The sequence below is a fragment of the Myotis davidii genome, unplaced genomic scaffold (assembly GCF_000327345.1).
Source record: "Myotis davidii unplaced genomic scaffold, ASM32734v1 scaffold362, whole genome shotgun sequence".
Classification (NCBI taxonomy): Eukaryota; Metazoa; Chordata; class Mammalia; order Chiroptera; family Vespertilionidae; genus Myotis; species Myotis davidii.
The window spans coordinates 2,484,844-2,507,628 of NW_006297152.1; the positions used below are offsets into that span (position 1 = coordinate 2,484,844).

The 22,785-nt window shown below is 34.7% G+C and overlaps 1 protein-coding gene across 4 annotated transcripts in view; it reads left to right on the forward strand.

The window, feature by feature from the left end:
• Positions 1-22,785, forward strand: part of TPR (translocated promoter region, nuclear basket protein) — a 64,361-nt gene that overhangs the window by 24,806 nt on the left and 16,770 nt on the right. For all 4 annotated transcript variants that reach the window (XM_006772943.2, XM_006772944.2, XM_006772945.2 and 1 more), the window contains exons 22-42: positions 460-626; positions 1,625-1,777; positions 2,173-2,289; positions 3,580-3,783; positions 3,889-4,073; positions 4,478-4,625; positions 6,505-6,642; positions 6,740-6,871; positions 7,571-7,701; positions 9,080-9,290; positions 11,023-11,166; positions 11,523-11,721; positions 12,573-12,778; positions 13,179-13,240; positions 13,828-14,036; positions 15,456-15,728; positions 15,954-16,102; positions 16,726-16,809; positions 19,793-19,990; positions 20,923-21,054; positions 21,259-21,349. In XM_006772943.2, coding sequence (XP_006773006.1) covers positions 460-626; positions 1,625-1,777; positions 2,173-2,289; positions 3,580-3,783; positions 3,889-4,073; positions 4,478-4,625; positions 6,505-6,642; positions 6,740-6,871; positions 7,571-7,701; positions 9,080-9,290; positions 11,023-11,166; positions 11,523-11,721; positions 12,573-12,778; positions 13,179-13,240; positions 13,828-14,036; positions 15,456-15,728; positions 15,954-16,102; positions 16,726-16,809; positions 19,793-19,990; positions 20,923-21,054; positions 21,259-21,349 — 3,333 coding nt within the window. The remainder of the gene's footprint in view (positions 1-459; positions 627-1,624; positions 1,778-2,172; positions 2,290-3,579; positions 3,784-3,888; positions 4,074-4,477; positions 4,626-6,504; positions 6,643-6,739; positions 6,872-7,570; positions 7,702-9,079; positions 9,291-11,022; positions 11,167-11,522; positions 11,722-12,572; positions 12,779-13,178; positions 13,241-13,827; positions 14,037-15,455; positions 15,729-15,953; positions 16,103-16,725; positions 16,810-19,792; positions 19,991-20,922; positions 21,055-21,258; positions 21,350-22,785) is intronic.

Sequence of the window (22,785 nt, forward strand, 5' to 3'; positions counted from 1 at the left end):
ATATGATCATCTAATAGTCCTCTCTTATTGATACCATCTGATGAAAAATAGTTCACTCTGCAATTTTTTCTATTTCCAAGGATTTTAGAATGAAAATTTGGCTAAGTGATTTAAGATTTGGTGTTTTACACTAGCAATATTTAAATAATCAATTGATAATCAGGTAACTCCTTCAAGTAGCTCTTCAGTTAAGTGGAAATATTTTATATTTTTCTCTTAAATATCCTTTCCTTAATGTTTGTAATAGCAGAGTTCAAACATTTTATTTTTTTAAAGCATTAACATACTGAAAAAATAGCTGTTTTTATTTTGCTATTCAGCATTGTTTGAAATATAATTCGTAGGTAGTTAGGTTTTTCTACATTTGAGCCTTAATCCTAATTTCACAAACTCTTTGATAACAGTTATTTCTTATATCATTTAAAATGTTAACTTTAAGAAAGCTGTTAAATCTTTTAGGTCAGGCTAGCAACAGAGAAGATGTGGATGATCTTCTGAGTCAACTGAGGCAGACAGAAGAGCAGGTGAATGACTTGAAGGAGAGACTTAAAACAAGTGCTAGTAATGTGGAACAGTATCGAGCAATGGTTACTAGTTTAGAAGACTCTCTTAATAAGGAAAAACAGGTATGTACAATTTTGAATTTAATTTGAATGCACTTACTTTTTTTTCCTTTTTAAATTTCTTTTTTAAATAGGAGCCTGCTGTGTGTAAGGCACTGTGTGTTAACAGTGAGTTGAACTGACATCCTTATACTTTTACCTCTTAAAAGTACTTGATTTTAATAAGTGAGATAAAAAAAACCCAGAATATGTAAAACATGAGAGGGTATAATCGCTATAGGAAAGGTTAAAGATCAGATGTTGATGTGAGTGGGAGGTAAGTAAGTATTTATCTCCTGAACAAGAATGGCTTCACAAAACAGATGGCATTTGTGCACAGCCTTGAAAGTACCATTTGGGTAGTCAAAGAAAGTCATTTTGTAGCAGGAACCCTCAGCCAAGATAAAAAGGCTTCAGATGATGACAGTTTAACAACTAGTGTATTGAATTTGTGAAGTGAAACACTGAGGAATCAAATTGTAAGTGTAGTCAGAGAAACAAATGTGAAATGTTTTGAATGTCATATTTTGTAAAATTGCTGTTTCCCCTCCCCCCAATATTTAACAGCAATAATTTGCTTTAATTAGAAAGATTAATGTGGTAGATTGAAGGATACAAAATTTGTTTTGGAGACTATAGCAATGTTCTAGGGCCAAGTTTTAAAAGATCTTTCTGTATTTGCGTCATGGAAATCAGAGTATATGCAAAGGGGAATTCTTTTAGTAGTAAAAAGGACAGATTTGGCAAGTGGATATGAGGATTGAGGGGGTAATGAGAATTGGAAATTTCACTTCAAAAGAGAAAAATGGCCAAAAATATCCAAGTTGAGAGGTAAATAAATTATGCTTATAGTTTTAAATGTTTCTGAACTCTTTAATCAGCATTTGATAGATTTTTTTTGTTAAAAAAAATGCCAAACAATAATTCTAGTACTTTTCAAATTTAATTTAGATTTGGAAAAAGTAATGTTGAATTTTAAATGTGTCTGATATTTGTTTCCTACTGTTTGCATGATGGTGAAGGTGACAGAAGAAGTGCGTAAGAATATTGAAGTTCGCTTAAAAGAATCAGCTGAATTTCAGACACAGTTGGAAAAGAAGTTGATGGAAGTGGAGAAGGAAAAACAGGAACTTCAGGATGACAAAAGAAAAGCCATAGAGAGCATGGAACAACAGGTAAATGAGGTTATTACCATATTAATCTTTTTGTGTGTATTTGAGTTCTTAAAAAGCTCCTTTGTTACAGTTTGGATCATCTCAACAGATATTGATTGAACACATACCCAACAATTTTAGTTTTATGTTTTACTTTGCTCTGTATATATGTTTGTTTTCTTTGAATATTTTAGACTATAGTAGTAAGTATCAGTGCTGCTTTTTAGAAGCCTCTGCCTGAGAACTGATCTTTGCAAGTCTTAATAAGGATGGAATATTGAGCTTCAAAATGTGTATCAGACTATAACTTTTAAATTTTGTAAAAAGTCCCTTTTGCTTATTGGGCTTTTAAAAGTCTTTACTATTTTAAAAGTAAGTTTGCAGTTGACTCTGGTTTTAATCTTCTTTTAATTTAGTTATCTGAGTTAAAGAAAACACTCAATACTGTTCAGAATGAAGTACAAGAAGCTCTTCAGAGAGCCAGCACAGCTTTGAGTAATGAACAGCAAGCCAGACGTGACTGTCAGGAACAAGTAAGTGTTGCTCTCGGTATTGATAAGTGAGCTTTGATCCTAGAGAACAGTTCTTGGGCTGTATTAATGCATTTTGGGAATTGGTGAGTCTTACAAAAATAAAAGGTTATTTCTACTTTTGTGGAATTTGGACTAAGATCAGTTGAAAACGATAGATGGAGTCTAAATATAGAGCAATAATTAACAAAATACTCTTGATAAATGGGAAAAATTAAAGATAAGAGTAGGAGCTTAAATGTGTACTTGCTCTCATTTCTTTCTTGTTTTTTTTATTATTGCAGTCCACTAGTTCTGATTATAACTGTATGTTATAGACAAGATGGTTAGAGATACTTTTTTCAGCAAAACATTTTAATATATTATTGAGGTTACACATTTTTGTACACCACTCTTTAAAGATTATTGTTATTAATTTTTAGAGAGAGAGGAGGGAGAATGGGAGCGAGAAAGAGAAAAATCAATATAAGAGCAGAAAATTAATGCCTCCCCCACTGGAAATTGAGCCAGCAACCTTTTGGTTCATGAGACGAAGCCCAATGATCTGAGACCAGTGAGGGCACACACCCCTCTTTATAAAGATTAAAAAATACAAAATCACATTATTTGCTTTAAGTATATGTATACACATGCATATGCGGTGAAGCTTTTTATTATTTTTTTATGAACAAAAATTGATAAAACAATTCAGCGTAATGGGGATTATTAAAATAGTAGAATGGGAAACGAATATCTGCAAGAGTATTACTAATGTTCTCATTTTTAAGTTCATTGGTATATTAGTAACTATTTGGTTACTGTTCTTTATTGCTTACATATACATAGCATGTATGTGTTTTTCAATTACTTTAAACAACGCAACACGAGAAAATGCTTCAAAGGTAAATTAGACAAAAATGAATTGTCCTTGGCTTAATGCCAAACAGTAACATTAGAAGTTAAAATCAGGGAATGTGTCTATAATTCAGTTTTCAAATTAATTTTTTATTTCTTTTTGATCACTTTAAGTTTTTGTGTGTGTGTGCATGTGTTTTACATAAGTGAGTTATATTTAGCTTTTACTTTATAAAATTTGTTCCAAATTGCTACATAGTCCTCATAATTTTCATTTGGACCAGTTCTTTAGTATTTCATTAAATGGATAAGAGTATAACTTTTAATTATTCCATTTTGGTGCATTTATATCGTCTCCACTTTTATTATTTTAAATAGTGCAATGTGCATCTTTTCTTTTGTACTAACCAGCTTTGGTTATTTAATCTTTTGTGTCAATGGTGGAATAATTTCTTATAGGCTAAAATAGCTGTAGAAGCTCAGAATAAGTATGAGAGAGAACTGATGCTCCATGCTGCTGATGTTGAAGCTCTACAAGCTGCCAAGGAACAAGTTTCCAAAATGGCCTCAGTTCGTCAGCATTTGGAAGAAACAACCCAGAAAGCGGAATCACAGTTGTTGGAGTGTAAAGCCTCTTGGGAGGAAAGAGAGAGAGTGTTAAAGGTATTATTGCACATCATAATAGAATGTCCAGAAGGATTGAAAGTGGGTTTTTCTTTTTAACATGCGTGGGAAAATCTGCTATAATGACAGAGTCTTGGCTTACAGGATGAAGTTTCCAAGCGTGTGTCTCGCTGTGAAGATCTAGAGAAACAAAACAGATTACTTCATGATCAGATTGAAAAATTAAGTGACAAGGTCGTCGCCTCTATGAAGGAAGGTGTACAAGGTCCTCTGAATGTATCTTTTAGTGAAGAAGGAAAATCTCAAGAACAAATTTTAGAAATTCTCAGGTAAACCAAAAATATTTTTAATGCTTTATTTCTGTGGTCAACTATGAAATGTAATACAAATATATAAATTAGAGAAGTGATATAAAGCTATACCGTCTCTTGGCCAACAAACCCACTGCTACTCACATAGAGGTTACTTGACATATGCTAATTTAAATAAATGGCTTTAAGTTGAATTTAATAGTAAGAATTTGAGTGGGTTCTTTGAAAAACTAAATGCCTTTCAAATCATTTCAAAGATATACAAAGCCACTATCTATAATAAATATCATTACTTATTAATGAAATCATTATGTAAAAATAGTTATTAAAGTGAATGGACCTTGGGTCATATTAAAATTACCGAAGTTTTAAAATTTTGCTGTCATTTTTTTATTCAAATAAAATCTTATATATTCTTGTAGATTTATACGACGAGAGAAAGAAATCGCTGAAACGAGGTTTGAGGTGGCTCAGGTTGAGAGTCTGCGTTATAGACAAAGGGTTGAACTTTTAGAAAGAGAGCTGCAGGAACTCCAGGATAGTCTAAATGCTGAAAGGGAGAAAGTCCAGGTATGTATCCCAAGTTTTAAGAAAGCAGTTGTTAAATCAATGTCGTTTTAGTTTCTGATTACAAAAAATTTGAAATGCATGTTTTTCTTAAACTCAATTTATTAAACATTATTAGACAGTGATACAGCATAGTGGTAAGACACTAGTGTTAACCAGACTGCCGGGTTTCAAAGTCTAGCTTATGTCATTAGATGTGTGCCTTGAGTACACTGTTTAACATCCTTACTCTTAAATTTCCTTATTTAAATAATGGGATGATAATAATGATGAGGATTAAGTGAGTTGGTGCACATGAATCATTGAGAATCATGTCTGGTGCATAATAAGTGCTTTAATTTCAGTTACCTTAATTTTAGTTATCATTATATATGCATTTGGACAGTTATTCTAGGATGACGTGGATTGAAACTGCTACAGAATAGTTTTTCCTCAGCAAAGGAGCAAAACAATAGTAATAATTATCAAACAAAGAAAGGAAAAGAAGATGCTATATATAGTAAATGGATGGTCACAACACAAGCTAGACTCCTTAACCCTCACTAACACCCAAAAACTTAATGCATGACCTTACTGTGAGGAGATGCATTAATACAGCAGGCGCCAACCAGTGGTCCATGGACCACTGGTGGTCACTGAGATCCAAAAGGTGGGTGACCGCTGCATTAATATATAACCGCACATCTGGAAGGAAGGGAATTAAGGCCTGGAATCATTTATCATCTGTTAACTGATAGGTAGTTGGAATGACTGCTAGAGAGAAACCATTGACATGGGAAAGTGAGTAGATTTATGGATTTATGTTTTCACACAGAAATTCAAAGTTCCAGAATTACATCATGTTGAGAAAATAGTCCAAATTCAAATAGATCCCATCATAAAATAATAAACAGGCCTTCTGATTCAGTAGAGTTAACACTTGGAGGAAAGTGGCAGAATCAATGTTTCTAAAAAAGATTGCATATTGTCTCCTTCTCTGCTGCTGCTTCCTTTGCTGTTCCTTTGGTCTATAGAAATGCAAACAATACTAGAAAAGGTCCGGCCCACAAACAACTTCAGAGGGGAAAAACCAATTCTTACATACAGTAGGAAGAAAGTGAAGAAGTAAAACATTATATCAAAAGTAATAGAATATCTACCCACTATAAACACTGTAGCATGGCAACCATGAGCCATAGCTTTAAAAATGGTTAGGGAATAAGGTAACACATGTAAAGGATGAATAATTACACCCAATGAGAACAGGATAAAAATTCTTACAGTTCAGTAAATACTTAATAAAAGTGCTCAAAACCAAAGTGATGAAACAACTGAATGAAATGAAAAAATTTCTGAGCAAAGGGCAGAGGGAAAGGACCAAAATAACATTATTTTAAAATTTAATAAACTAGAGGCCCGATGTACGAAATTCATGTAAGAGTAGGCCTTCACAACTGCAGGCCACTGCCTCGATCCCTCCCTCTCAGCCGCAGGGGGCTGCCTCGATCCCTGGGCTAGCCCCAGCTTCATCTGGAAGGACATCCAGATGGTCTCAGCCGTTTGGGCGATTTGCATATTATGCTTTCATTACAGATTTTGTATACCAAGAAAAAAAATATAGAGAGAGATCTGGATTACTGTTTTTTACCTAAGGGTAAAATGGATTATTTGTTGGTGGGGTTTTTTGTATCTCTTTACTTACATCTTTGTGATTTCTTACATTTGTTTAAAGTCTTTGTAGTAAGCAGGCATCACAGAAAAATAAACATGTAAAACTTTCAAAAATTTTAGTTTTAAAACGACATAATTCTCACTTTTTGTAGGGAAGATTAGAACTGGTAAGAAAAGGTAGATCTTTACCTATTGTTAGATGTTGGTGTATACATGTCTTTGAAATCTTTAGGTAACTGCAAAAACAATGGCCCAACATGAAGAACTAATGAAGAAAACTGAAACAATGAACGTAGTTATGGAGACCAATAAGATGCTACGAGAAGAAAAGGAGAGGCTAGAGCAGGATTTACAGCAGATGCAAGCAAAGGTTTGTAATTTACTAATGAGTAGTGGGGGCATGTTGTTTTTATTAAATTATGAATTTTTACGTCAGGTGTTAAAAAATAAATTGGCATTATTTTCAGGTGAGGAAACTGGAGTTAGATATTCTACCCTTACAAGAAGCAAATGCTGAGCTAAGTGAGAAAAGTGGTATGTTGCAAGCAGAGAAGAAGTTATTAGAAGAAGATGTCAAACGTTGGAAAGCACGTAACCAGGTAAATGCAATTAAACCTATTCCAACACATGGAAACGTTTTTATTAAATAGGGTAAAATTTAAGGGGATAAAGTATTTGAGGAACTAGCAAAAGTTACTGTATTTAATAGTGAAAGTTGAATATGCTACATGTGTAAAGCAGCAGTTCACCCATCATCTGGTACCTAGAAAATGTTCTAGAATGGTAACCAATATCTGAATAGGACTGTAGAATTTAAGAGCCCATTTAATCTTCATTTTTCTTAATCACACAAGTAATCTGAAAAGTCAAGAAAGGAGGATGATCTACCCAAATCTACATATATTTCTATTAAATTGTGCTACCTTCTGTCCTATTTAATTAGTTATATATGATTTTTTCCTAGATTATAATGCATTAGAAACATTTTTTTCTTATAAATGTCACTTTAATGAAAAAGGTGTTTAATGTTAAAAGCTTGTAGATTTTTTTCTTTATTTGGTTCCATTGTAACTATTCTGAAATTTTCATTTGCAACTATGAAAATACATTTCCCTTTCTATTTTGGCTAGACGTTTTAGCTAAACCAACTAAAGCTTTGATCTTCATTATCTTGCAGTATGGTGATTTATTATTGTGTATGCAAGGCACCTAATGTAAACATATTGAAGTATTTTGTTATATAGCACATTGGTTTGATAAAACCTATAACGCTATGTGATGCATTTTTGCCATTTTAGCATCTAATAAATCAACAGAAAGATCCAGATACAGAAGAGTATCGGAAGCTCCTTTCTGAAAAGGAAGTTCACACTAAGCGCATTCAACAGTTAACTGAAGAAATTGGGAGACTTAAAGCTGAGATTGCAAGGTATAAGGAAGAAGCCTTAAATTGTATATAATACATGAGCTCAAAGGAGTCTATTTCTGCTCTTTATAAGGCTCCCCAAGTGCTTCCTGATTTAAAAAGAATGGAAAGTACTAGAGCAGTGATGTCGAACCTATGACACACATGTCAGAGGTGACACACGAACTCATTTTTTTGGTTGATTTTCTTTGTTAAATGGCATTTAAATATATAAAATAAATATCAAAACTATAACTCCTTGTTTTAGTATGGTTGCATATATCAAAAAATTTCTATATGTGATAGGGCACCAGAGTTAAGTTAGGTTTTTTCAAAATGCTGACACGCTGAGCTCAAAAGGTTCGCCATCACTGTATTGGAGCCTTTACTTTCCCTTTATTATTTTAAGGAGCCAAGCAAGCAGTGATTTACTTTATGCCTTCATATATATGAATTATTTCTCTATATTTTATGACTTTTTAAAAACTACACAGTTGAGTCTAAAGCTAAATGTGGTTTATTTTCTAAGCCAAAATAACTTATAAATAGGTTTTTATTTTTTCTTTGGTTAGAATATATTTATATACCTATTTTGGAAAGATTCTAATGAAGTATTTACATAAAATTTTAAAATGAATTTATATTATTCTTTTAAAGATAAGTTGAATATTAAAATTAATGTTTCTGGTTTACATTTTAAAGGATTTAATGTCAGTTGTCCATGTCATAATCTCTATTTATATAATGCTGGGTAGCTTACAAATTTTTGTCACATGTATTTTTTACTTGTTTTATAACAGTAGTCCAATATTGTATTTCTTCAATAATATTACTTAATTTTAAAAATGAGAAAGGTAAAAATTCAGAAAGGTATCTACGTTTACAAAGTTAATAGTTGTTAAACCCATGCTCTTAATTCAGGGTCATCTGATTTAAGTTTTAACCCACAGACCTGTTTGGTATGGCCTATGAGCTAAGGATGATTTTTACATTTTAAAGCATTTTATGAAAGGAAGAACAAGTGACAAGGACTGTATGTATGTGGTCTACAAAACTTAACATTTACTCAACACCCGATCAAGTGGAGTCAGTTTTGCTATCAGGCAAATGTGTATTATAATCTGCGCACCAACACTTAATTACGATGTGAAATTGTGCATGTTACTTGACCACTTACAACTCAGTTTTTCTCATTTTAACATGGGAATGCATGCCTATCTAATAAGCAAATAAGATCTTTATAAAGGATCACAGATTATAAACGAAGTATCTTTTGAAGTATGTGTGGAGTTTTTAAAAGATTTTAAATGAAAATCTTACTAAAGCAATACAAACAAAAAAAAGTGTAAAATTAAAGGATTTTAAAAAGAGTCTCATTTACTTAGTCTTTATTTTTTTTTAGATCAAATGCATCTTTGACTAACAATCAGAACTTAATCCAGAGTCTAAAGGAAGATTTAAATAAAATAAGAACTGAAAAAGAAAGTATCCAGAAGGACTTAGATGCCAAAATAATTGATATCCAAGAAAAGGTCAAAACTATTACTCAGGTCAAGAAAATTGGACGTAGGTACAAGACTCAATATGAAGAACTCAAAGCACAACAGGATAAGGTATTTTGAAGTGATTTTTTTTTTTATTATATGTATATGTTCACACATATATATATGTATATCCTATATAATAAAAGCCTAATATGCAAATCAACCGAACAGCGGAATAACCAGTCACTATGATGCTCCCTCACCACCAGGGGGCAGACACTCAACACAGGAGCTTCCCCCACCCCGCAGGACCTAGGCCAGCCAAGGCGGGTGCCAGCAGGAGCCCCCAATCGCCCCGCGAGTTGCCCCGCAAATGGAGGGAACTGGCGGCGGCAGCGGGGGTCGGGGCTGGCAAGCGGGCAAAGCCAGGCCAGCCAAGGTGGATGCCAGGAGGGGCCCCCCAACTGCCCCGCCGGCTGCCCCACAGAGAGGCCCTGATCGCTGCCCAGGCCTAAGGACCCTACCTGTGCACGAATTTCGTGCACCGGACCTTTAGTATATATATAAACTACATAAAGTATTTTTTAAATGTACTTTATTGATTTTTTACAGAGAGGAAAGGAGAGAGAGAGAGAGTTAGAAACATCGATGAGAGAGAAACATCGATCAGCTGTCTCCTGTACATCTCCCACTGGGGATGTGCCCGCAACCGACGTACATGCCCTTGACTGGAATCGAACCTGGGACCTTTCAGTCCGCAGGCCGATGCTCTATCTACTGAGCCAAACCGGTTTCAGCGATAAAATATTTCTTGACATACAATTTTGATGTACACAATTTTATATATCAGGATTACATATAAAAATCTTATTCATAATTTTGATTATTCGTTTTTAGGTCCTAAATTTTCATATAAGCTAATTTATGATACTGTTATTTAATATTAGTTCTTTAATATGTCCCAAAATGCACTATAAATTCATAAAAAAATTTTAATAAATGAGTTATATCAATTTTCCTATTTCAAATATTGTCCCTTTTCCAAAGTATGTTCTCAAAACTCATTGCTGACTAAAATCATGTATATCAAAAAATGATAGTTCTTTATAATTAGGCTGTGTTGTAGTTTTATTTACTTATTAAAATAACTTTTTTTTATCCTCACCTGAGCATTTGTTTTTATTGATTTTAGAGAGAGGAGGGGAGGAGAGAGAGAGAAAGAGGGAAACGTTGATGAGAGAAACATCAATCAGTCTCCTATACCCACATTTGCACCCTGGCTGGGATGGAACCAACAACCTGGGTATGTGCCCTGGCCAGAAATCAAACCTGCAACCTTTCCTTGTGTGGGACGATGCTCCAACCAACTGAGCCACACCAGTCAGGGGTCGCTGTTTTATAGTTTTAAATAAGTAGTCAATATTAACCACCTATCTAAAATAATTTTTATATTTTGAATCTGCATTTTGTTTTTAATTCCCAAAGATAACTGTAGACTGACTTAATGACATATTTCACATATGTTAGATTAGAAAATATATAAAGGAAAAAATCCAAAATGCTTACCGCTCAGTGTTAACCACTGTAAATACACTTGTGAGAAATTTGTCATTCCAAATAATTTTATGTTAATGCATCATTGTCCTGATTTGCTGGTTAATACTCAGTTTTATGGAAAACCCTAAACTATTTAATTAATAATTTACTTATGGACACTAAAGTTGTTGTATTAAAAATTCATTTATGAATATGCTTAAATTTCTTTGCATAATTAGTTTTCTTAGATAAACTTGCAAAGTGGGATTACTGAATATAAATGTGGGACCGGAGTATATTATGGCTGTTTACTATATTATATTAGATCATGGAGTCCTCAGCTCAGTCTTCTGGAGACCATCAGGAACAGCATGTCTCAATCCAAGAAATGCAGGAGCTCAAAGAAACACTTAACCAAGCTGAAACAAAGTCAAAATCACTTGAGAGTCAAGTAGAGAATCTGCAGAAGGTATGAGTGTGAAATAGTGGAAGGTGCACGTCCCAATTTTTTCCTTGTTGAATACCTAAAGAAACAATGCAATATTATTCGGTCATAAAAAGGAATTTTAGAAAGAAATATATCTTAAACACACTTTCTCATCATATGGATGTGTATTTTATCCTTTTTACTTTGAATTAACTCCTGTACGAAAGTAGTGTCATATTATCTTCAAGTGTTCACTTACTTGGTTTGACCAGCATTTTATATTTATACTTCCATTTAACCTAAAGCAAAATAATGTTTTACATTTTAAGTCTGTAGTCCATATAGTTTATATTGATTTGATTGCTTTACCTAGTAAATACTTGGTTTTCCTTTAAAAGACATTATCTGAAAAAGAAACAGAAGCAAGAAATCTCCAGGAACAGACTGGGCAGCTTCAATCCGAACTTGCACGACTTCGTCAAGATCTTCAAGATAGAACCACACAGGAAGAGCAGCTCCGGCAGCAGATAACTGAAAAAGAAGAAAAGACAAGAAAGGCTATTGTAGCAGCAAAATCAAAGATTGCACATTTAGCTGGTAAATTACTATGTATATTAGGTTTCTTTAGTTAAACACAAGATAAGAGCAATCTTAATTTTTAAGTGATGAGGATGTCCTTGATATAGAAAGTCTTTCTTGTTAACTGGTAATGAATAGATAGGGAGTACTTGCTATCTTTCTGCTTTAGTGTGTAACTGTTATGACCTTTTGATGGAGATCCTTTGGGGCCACTGTATTGTCCTAAGGCCCTCTGTAAACTCCTAGACAGCATTGGATCTTACCAGCCCAGGGAGTTTTCTGTGCCCCACTTCACTGAGGACCCCTCTAGTATAGCTCTTCAGGGAAAATACCATGTCAAAATAATCATCTCAAGTTAAGGAGGAGCCCTATGTTGCAGTACACAGGGTCTTTCTGTGCCTTGCTTGCCAGACTGCTTAGTAGGTAAATAAAATGCCAAATTAGTTAGGTTTTATTATGAGCAATTTTTTTAATCTCTAAGATAGTGTCCCAGCAACAAATAAGATAAAAAAATAGTTAATTATTTTTTAGCATATACAATAGGTTTTATGAAATGAAAGTTTTGCAATTTATAATTGTACTTAATAACACATTGACAATTTTTTTAAATATCTTACTGATTTTTTTACAGAGAGGAAGGGAGAGAGATAGTTAGAAACATCGATGAGAGAGAAACATTGATCAGCTACCTCCTGCACACCTCCTATAGGGGATGTGCCCACAACCAAGGTACATGCCCTTGACTGGAATCGAACCTGGAACCTTTCAGTCCGCAGGCTGACGCTCTATCCACTGAGCCAAACCGGTTTCGGCTAGAATTATTTCCAGTGTTTGGAATAATATTAATAGAATCACGATTACTTCTTTAGGTGTAAAAGAGCAGCTAACTAAAGAAAATGAGGAGCTTAAACAAAGGAACGGAGCTTTAGATCAGCAGAAAGATGAATTAGATGTTCGTATGACTGCTCTTAAGTCCCAATATGAAGGTCGAATTAGTCGCTTGGAAAGAGAACTCAGGGAGCATCAAGAGAGGCACCTTGAGCAGAGAGATGAGCCTCAAGAACCTACTAATAAGGTGATTATCTAATTCTGTACATTTTACTTGAAGGTACCTGGTGATTGAGGAGCCCTTAGAGTGAATTTTAGCTAAACCAAGAATACAGAAAGTATTATCAAAAGTAAAACATTCTGATGACATTTTTTAGTACAGCGGTTCTCAACCTGTGGGTCGTAACCCCTTTGGCGGTCGCACAACCCTTTCACAGGGGTCGCTTAAGACCATCCTGCATATCAGATATTTACATTACGATTCATAACAGTAGCAACATGACAGTTATGAAGTAGCAACGAAAATAATTTTATAGTTGGGTCACAACATGAGGAACTGTATTTAAAGGGCCAGAAGGTTGAGAACCACTGTTTTAGTGGAATCTTATGGGATAGGCACAGTAATCCATAGTTTTCTTTTTATATAGGTCCCAGAACAGCAAAGACAGATAACACTGAAAACAACTCCAGCTTCTGGTGAAAGAGGAATGTGAGTTTTAATCTTTTTATAGTCTTTTTCTTGTAAAGTTCAGGAAAGATTTGGTGATCTTTGGGGAGAAAAACAAATCTGTATCTATTACAAAAGTATGTCCCATTAGGTAGAGCTTCGTGACAAAGAAAACATCTTTTAGTTTGTAATTGACATCTAAGATAGGCTACCAATTTTCCCTGTGATGTTAAGGATACCAATACAAGAGGCTGGGCTGAAACTTAGGTAAAGTGGTCTACTGTTGGATACATTTCACACTATCAGGATGCACCACTGCAAAGTATTTCCTGCACAGATTTTAATGCTTAAATTTAAAACCTCTTCAATAAGAGTTTTGAAAAATTTAGTGAACAAAATGTATAGAACTATATTTACTGACTCTTTAAAATTGTTTTTTAATCCGACAAAAGTCTACCCAAAGCAGTGTTAGGAAAAAAAGAATTAGTAAGGTCTGAATACAAATTAAGGTAATATTTGTTGAATACTCATTTCAGAAAATATATGTGCTTTGATTTTGAAAGCGTGTATGTACTTTATAAACAATATTTATAGTAATTCAATGATTCTTGTATTTTCCCCTCTATAAGTGCCAGCACATCAGATCCACCAACAGCTAATATCAAGCCAACTCCTGTTGTGTCTACTCCAAGTAAAGTGACAGCTGCAGCTATGGCTGGGAATAAGTCAACACCCAGGGCTAGTATACGCCCAATGGTCACACCTGCAACTGTTACAAACCCTACTACTACCCCAACAGCCACAGTGATGCCCACTACACAAGTGGAATCACAAGAAGGTAAGTAAAATAATACAGATAGGAGTGACCTGGCTGCTTATTTAGATTTACTGTGAGAAGATGACAATAACTTTAAGGATAAATGAGGCTTCCACTAAAGCTAAAGTCAGACATGTAATAAAAGTGGGCAGTTAATAGTTTCAAGTGATACCTCTCAGGACACTTGTTAATACAACAAATTTCCTCCCTCCCTTCTTGCTTTGTTGTGTTTTGAAAGAAGGGGGAAACTTAACCCGATAAGTATATGGCATGTTTTCCCAGGACCAAAATGTTCACTTACTATCTTAAGGCACTTTTTTAAAAAATACATGTTTTCATTGATTTCAGAGCAAAAGGAAGGGAAAGAAAGAGAGAAGCACCAATGGGAGAGAATTGGCTGCCTCCTGCACAGCCTCTACTGGGAATCGAGCCCACAACCCAGGCATGTGCCCTGACTGAGAATCGAACCAGCGACCTCTCAGTGCAAGGAACGATGTCCATCTAACTGAGCCACACAGGCCAGGGCAAGTTTTTACTTTTAAGAACTAAGAAATATGATACAAAATCCACTTTGGAAAACCATACTAAGTCACTGGTTGAACCCAAACATCACTTTTTTGTTGAAATTTTCTGATCTCTTCATGGCTTTGCTTTGTTCCCATGACACTTTCCTATTCACTACAGCAGTTACAATTCAGTTAAATACATACCTTTTTATTCCACTAGATTGATTTCTTAAAGGGCAAGAATTTTCAATATTTAATCCTTTTATCCAACCTCAAGATAGGTGGGTGTTTAGTAAAACTTTACTGAATGTAATTTTCTTGGCTTCTTGTCTAAACAAAATGATGCTTAGTAAATACTCATATTTGACGCTGGCTTTTAAATTTCATTTATTTTATACTAGAGGCCTGGTGCACAAAATTCGTGAGCAGGGGGTAAGGGGGTCCCCTCAGCCCAGCCTGCACCCTCTCCAATCCGGGATCCCTCTTAGAATCCTGGACCACTGGCTCCTAACTGCTCGCCTGCCAGCCTGATCACCCCTAACTGTCTCTGCCTGCTGCCCTGATCGCAGCCCCCAAATACCACCACCACCACCCCACCACCCCGGCCTGGTTGCCCCATGCAGCCTGCTGCTCAGTCGTTTGGTCATCCCTCACTAACCCCCCTGCCGGCCTGGTCACCCCATGCAGCCTGTTCAGTCATCCCTTGGGTTGCGATGGTCGCTTAGGCTTTTATATAGATAGATAATTTAAATAGAATAATAGATCAAAAATTGTTTCAGATATTTAATTCAACTACCTATCAGTTCCATAGGCAGTACAAAAAGCCTAATACATTACCTTTACCCTCTGTTTTTGTCACCTATAACACAGAATAGGGAAGATAATTCCAGCTTTGATAAGAAGATTTATATTAAGTATTATAATTACTTTTCAGCTATGCAATCCGAAGGGCCTGTGGAACATGTTCCAGTTTTTGGAAGCACAAGTGGATCTGTTCGTTCTACTAGTCCTAATGTCCAGCCTTCTATCCCTCAATCCATTTTAACTGTTCAGCAGCAAACACAGGCTACAGCTTTTGTGCAACCCACTCAACAGAGTCATCCTCAGATTGAGCCTGCAAATCAAGAGCTGTCCCCAAACATAGTAGAGGTGGTTCAGAGTTCGCCGGTTGAGCGGCCATCTACTTCCACAGCAGTATTTGGCACTGGTAAGATTAATTTTAAAATGAAGTTATAGTAGGCCTTTATGCTTGTAGTTTCTTGGATAAAATACATTACCTTGAGTATTCCTTGTACATACTTGTTTTCTACCGGGTATTAGAGTGGATGAATGTATTCCTAACATTTTACCTCAAGTTTAGTTTTTAAAATTAACTTTGTCTAAATTGAGTTATCATGCTCTAATTCAAGATTTAAATTATGTAATTTCAAAGTTTCAGCTACCCCAGGTTCTTCTTTGCCAAAGCGTACACGTGAAGAGGAAGAAGAGAGCACCATAGAAGCATCAGACCAGGTTTCTGATGATACAGTGGAAATGCCTCTTCCAAAGAAATTGAAAACTGTTACACCTGTAGCAACTGAGGTGTGTAAAGGTCCTTCTGTTTATTTTCTTTCCATAGAGTTAAGGTATTCTTTCAGTTACAGCATTATTAGGTGAATAGACCTTTGGGGACCTAAATCCAGAAAACTTTCTTAATTTACTGCAAAGTTTCCACTGGCAATTCAGGTATTGTTACTGTTGCCAACAGCCAGAATCTTCCTTTACATATCTTTGATTAAATGAGTTCCCTTTTCAATTTTAAAAATACAGCTACAAAACATAATTTGAATTCCCTTTCAGTGTTTTTTTTAATTCAAAGAATAAAGATATGTATAATCTTGTGCACATTTTAAACTGTTACCTGCTATCTTTTTCTCAGATTAACCAAAATTATAGTTATTTTCTTTTTTGAGGATAAATTGTAATGAATTATATTACTATCAAACATTGAGACTACTAAATTTCATGAGCATGTATTTAATTAATGCTCATAAGACTTATTTTCTATTACTGAAGATAAGGTAATATTTTATAAGTAGGTATAAGTGAACATTTCTGTTGTACAGTTTCATAAAATTACAAGTGATTTTTATTTTATTGGGAGAACTAGCTTAATCCATTATCTCATGAACAGATGTTACTAACACTTGAATGTCGTGATTCAGGAAGAAGTTATGGCAGAAGAAAGTACTGATGGAGAGGTAGAGACTCAAGTATACAACCAAGATTCTCAAGATTCCATTGGAGAAGTAAGTAAAACATTGAAAGTAACAAATTGTTGCTTTTAATGAATGAAATTAGCTTTGACAATTGAATCATTATTTAGACTTTTTTAATTGGTTGCTTTCATATCTAGTGAAATATCAGAATTACCAATGCAATTTCTGCTTTCTTTTACTCCTCATTGGTGTAATGCCTTCTAAACTTTATTGAAGAAATGTTTTGTTTATACTTAGCACAGATTTTCCATGCTAATAGTCCTAATGAGTAAAGACTATCCACTTAGTTATTTTGGAAGGACGAGTGCTGGTTGAGTCTTGAGTTAACCCATGATGTCCAATATGGTGGCCCTCTATTGCTTCCCTTACTGAATTAATTAATCCATGACAGGAAATGCATTTATACACTTACTCATTTTTTGAACTCCGATTGAGACCTCTCCAGAGACAACCTCACTGGTGGAAATGCTTAGACTGAAGTAGCAAAGAGCTAAGTTCCATTCCTAACTCTACTACTTAGAAGCTGTGGGACTATAAGCAAGTTGTTAATTCTCTCGATAAGCCTCAATTTTCTCATCTGTTGGACTAATATAACATAATTTTTAGCTTTGAAAAATACCAAAAGTGATAACTGCTACATATTAGGCACTCAAAGTTTATTTCTTTTCTTCCATCCTTTTGCCCCACATATTGAGAATTCATAATATAGTAATCCTCACAGAACTCATTACTATAAGCCTAGTGTTGTTTCTAAGAAATTTGCATTTATTAATTAATTTAATCCTCAAAACAACCCTATTTTATATGTGGAAAAAACCCAATTCCCAGATAAGTCATATACCCAAGTTCTCACAGTATTAAAGCTGGGATTCAAAGAAGGTATCTGTTAATCTTGAAACAATATTTTCTGCCTGGATAAATTTTCAGGATCATTTTATTCTAAAATTATTTTACCTGTATAGAATAAAGGAATTATCTTAAGCTAATCATAAGAAACCATAGATTGTAAGTAAATTTTAGTTTCTTAGCTGCATTAATTTTTTAAGTTATTTTTTCCAGTTTTCTTTGGCTAAAAACATGAAGCTAAACATTTAGGATGAAAACATAGCACTCTAAATTACATCTTTTTCATGTATTTTTCAGCGAATATCATCTGAAGAGCATAACAATTGTGAAATTAAAAGATGTGAATTTCTATTGTCAGATTTGTTTAAATTATACTAAAATCTCTGCAAAATGGCCTATGACTCAAAAGTGCCATTTGGTTTTTCATTCTGCCTTGTAGCACTGTCTACTAAATGTGTAATCGTTTATTTTTCTGATTTTCTGGCATTGAAGCAGATGTTCCTGATAAGTGTTGCTTTTCTTAAAAAGCCTGTCACTTTTAGGCCCATTTTTATTATATCATGACTTCACTCTTTTTTCCATTACAGTAAACATAATCTTTATGAGTGATTTTGTTTATAAACATTGTTTCTGGCTTGTATAAAAAATAGATTTTACTGAGTGTTTAAACAGGAGACATTTCATTTTTTATAATAAAAATAAAAAGTAAAGTTAAAATTACAGTTTATTTGAGCAGCTAGCAAAATGGAATTGTGAGGAAAGAGATTAAGCAAATAATTATTTTTAAATCTAATATCTTAAATGTGTTTTGAAGAGTTAGGATAGTCAGAGTTTGGAGGGTAGTAGAAGTGTCTTTGTAAAAAGACAGTCCTTTATAATAAAAGGGTAATATGCAAACTGACCCTAACAGCAGAACGACTGGGAATGACTGGCCACTATGACACACACTGACCACCAGGGGGCAGACGCTCAATGCAGGAGCTGCCCCTGGTGGTCAGTGTGCTCCCACAGGGGGAGCTGTGCCCAGCCACAAGCCAGGCTGACGGCTGCCAGTACAGTGGTGGTGGTGGTGGTGGGAGCCTCTCCTGCCTCCTCAGCAGCGCTAAGGATGTCCAACTGCAGCTTATGCCTGCTCCCTGCTGGCAAGTGGACATCCCTGAGGTCTCCTGGGCTGCCAGAAGTATGTCTGATTGCCAGCTTAGGCCCATTCCCCCAGGGAGCAGGCCTAAGCCAGCAGGTGGTCATCCCCCGAGGGGTTCCAGACTGCAAGAGGGCACAGGCCGGGCTGAGGGACCACCCACCCCCCCCCACCCCCGAATGCACAAATTTTTGTGCACCAGGCCTCTAGTAATAATAATAATACCTTATTTAGTGTATTTTCGAGACTATTTCAGGTTTGGGGAGAAAAAAATTAGGTTGCAGAATATTTGGTTAATCTATACATTGATTACATGTTAAAATAATGTTTTGGCTCTGTTAAGTATATTGTTAAAATTGATTTCCCCTATGTCTTATCTTTTTAAATGACTACTAGAAAATTTTAAATTGCATATGTGAATCACACTGTGACTTGTTAAATTTCTGTTGGACAACACTAATCCTACAATATCATGTTAGTAGTTTTGACACACATCTGTATATATTGTGTGTGTGTATTATAAACTATTATTTTTACTTGATTTTAGAGAGGAAGGGAGAGAGAGAGAGAGAGAGAGAGAGAGACAGACAGACAGACAGACAGACAGACAGACAGACAGACATGAACAGGAGATACATTGATCAGTTCCCTCCCAAAGCTCCCCAACTGGGGATCAAACCCGCAACCTAGGTATGTACCCTGACTGGGAGTTGAACCCTGGACTTTCTAGTACACGGGACGATGTTCTAACCAACTGATCCACACTGGCCAGGGCTATTTTTTTTTTCTTCTTTTTTATTGGAGTATTACCCAATGAGACTTATAATAACTCCTCTATCAGAATACAATAAAGAAACCCAAAGGTTAATCTTCTTTTATTTGTTTTTAAAATTCTTTTGAAAACCATGTTTTTAAAAATAAAATGCTCGTAGCCCATATGTGTTCTTTAGTTTTTCCTTGGATCTGTAGTATGTTACTGATAGATTTGGGTATATTCAGCTTTTTATAAATTTTTTTTAACTTTTAAAGGGAGTCACCCAGGCAGATTATACTCCAATGGAAGACAGTGAAGAAACCTCTCAATCTTTACAAATAGACCTTGGAGCCCTTCAGTCAGATCAGCAAACAACTTCATCCCAAGATGGTCAAGGCAAAGGAGATGATGTCATTGTAATTGACAGTGATGATGAAGAAGAGGATGATGATGAAAATGATGGAGATCATGAGGTTTGAAATCATCCATTGTTTTTGTTTTTAATTTATCTTTATTGTTCAAAGTATTACATATGTCCCCGTTCTCCCCCGCGCCCTTTCACTACCTCTGGCCCACACCTTTCCCCCCTCCAGGTCTATCACACTGTTGTCTATGTCCATGGGTTGTGCATATATGCATATAAGTTCTTTGAAATGCTGAAATCATCCAGGCTACTAATGCATCAAACAATAAATTCTGATTTTCTGTCAGTATGAATCAGTGATTTTGCTTTTTCTTTTACCCTGATTAGCTCCTAAATTAACATTTTATAGTGAAATTGAGTGTAGAACAGTGATGGAAAACCCATTTATTTTTTAAATGATTGCTAATCACTTTAGGATTTGTTAGATTAGTTAGACTTAATCTTAAATCTTACTGATGAGTGACTGGATTTAATTGTAAGATCTGTTGTTTCTAGAAATAACAGAAGAAACTCTTTTTTTTCCCTCATGGAACCCCGTAGTCCTTTTCAAAAGAAAATGAGATATAATAATTGAGACATATTTTCAGTGACACTTTGTGTTTTATTTTGAGAGTTAATCCTATATTGATAGCTTCACATTTCAGATTCTGTTATTAATCAAACACTGTGTTTTAAAACCTCATACTAAAGCATAATTTCATCTGTCTTCAGTGCCAATACTAAATTTAGAATTAAAGTGGACCACTTGACACCTTGTGGACATCCAGGAGCTTTAATCATTGAACTGATTAGATTCAGAATTGATTGTGATTGTACTACTACTGATAAACTTCACAGTTGCTACCACTGAACTAATCCCATAGCAACTCCTGTACCCTGATCAACAACATGCCACATAAATTTCTAAGTATGTTATCAAGATGTGCAGAACATGTGTGCTATATCCTAGATCTTTATTTATATGTAGGGTTTTTTTAATAGGATTATGAAGAAGATGAGGAAGATGATGATGATGATGAAGATGACACTGGGATGGGAGACGAGGGTGATGATAGTAATGAAGGCACCGGTAGTGCAGATGGCAATGATGGATATGAAGCTGATGATGCTGAGGTAACCGGTTAGAATTTTGACCATCCATTTTAAGGACTTCTTCAAAAAAATTTACTGTTCTCCAAGGGTATTAAAAGGTCGCTATTAGAACACTACAACTTTTTATACCTTTTGGGTTTGTTTCTACACCTTTTGTATAGCTGATTAATATTTCTTAAGACAATTATATTTAATTTGCACTTAGTATTTATATTTTGTTTTTAGGGTGGTGATGGGACTGATCCAGGTACAGAAACAGAAGAAAGTATGGGTGGAGGTGAAAGTAATCAGAGAGCTGCTGATTCTCAAAATAGTGGTGAGATTTTTAGTCTTTTTTATTGAAGATTCTGATAATATTTTCTAAATTAAGATTGCATTTAATTATCACATATGTCATAAAACTTAGTTAGTAAATTGGCAAGCTAAAGATTTATGCTTGTCCTAGCTTTGTCATGTTATTCTGTCATAAAGTTTGCTGTATTTATACCTATAAAGTGCAGACATTATACTATCTTTTCTGCCTCATTGGACTACTGTAAGGTTAAAACATTGAAACCTATAAAATATTACAAATACCATGTGTTGCTGCTGTTCTTGTTAAATGAAAAAATTAAATCAGGGACTTCTAACAGCAGTTCACAACCAGAAGAGGTCAGTCTAACAAGCTACATGTTTCAAGAGTGTGGGTATTGGAGCTTCGCAATATTAATGTTGTCTGCTTATCCAATGAATAAAAGACTTTTTGACCAATATAGCATGCTTTTTTGTTAAATTTTTGAAAGGATGAGTTCTGGAGGGCCATTGAAATGTAGGCAGTAAAGGATTATGAGATTCATAGAAAAAAATTAGAATCATTTTAAAAAATTGGTGATCGTCTAGTATTAATATCCTGGTTTTATAGATAATATTAAGCCAAAATCATGAGTACCCGTATAATAAAAAACTTATATATTTAGCCTAATGAAAAACAGTGTCTCTGAGTTTTCATATAGACCTACGTATTTTAAAGTTCAAGGTATATGCTCATTTGAATTAAGGAAATTAAGGATGGACCACTTTCCATTTTAAATTTTTAGGAGAAAAATAAACTAATGACTATTAACCATATAGTGAAGAATAGTATTTAAGTGATGAGATAGGATAAGTATCATTAATCTTAGGTAATATACATTTTATAAAACATTTGTAGACTTAAGATACATCTTTCGTATAGTTGGGATAAAGAGGGATTTTTAAAATTTATTTATGTATTTATTTATTTATTGCCTTATTGCTGAAACCCCTGGTGCTTTGAATGGGCAAAATTCAAACTCAAACTTCTGCAGTACCTATAGATTTTGGTGAATTCCTCTGTTAAGGTTTCCAACATATTCTGAGGTTCTTTCTTTGCATCTCCCAAGAAGTAACCTTAGTTCCTCACCTGGTAAGACTGCTGTGAACCATGTAAACAAAGTATCAGGCTATTTTCCCAAAGGGTTTTTTATTGGCTTCAAAAGTCAATCTTAACTCCTCAAAGATTTCTGGTCACATCTGTATCTGCCTGTCTCTCTGAAACATAACTTTTCAGTCAAAGCCTTGGTAATAAAACCAGTTTCCAGTTGTATCCCGTAATAAAGAAAACATTATTGAACTTTGGCAAATAATCACTTTGCCATGAAAATAAAAACACTCCTTGGAAGATTCTAGATTCTGGAGGGATCCAGTAGGGAGAAAAAAATGTTTCAATTCTGCTAAGAGATATAGTTTATCAAA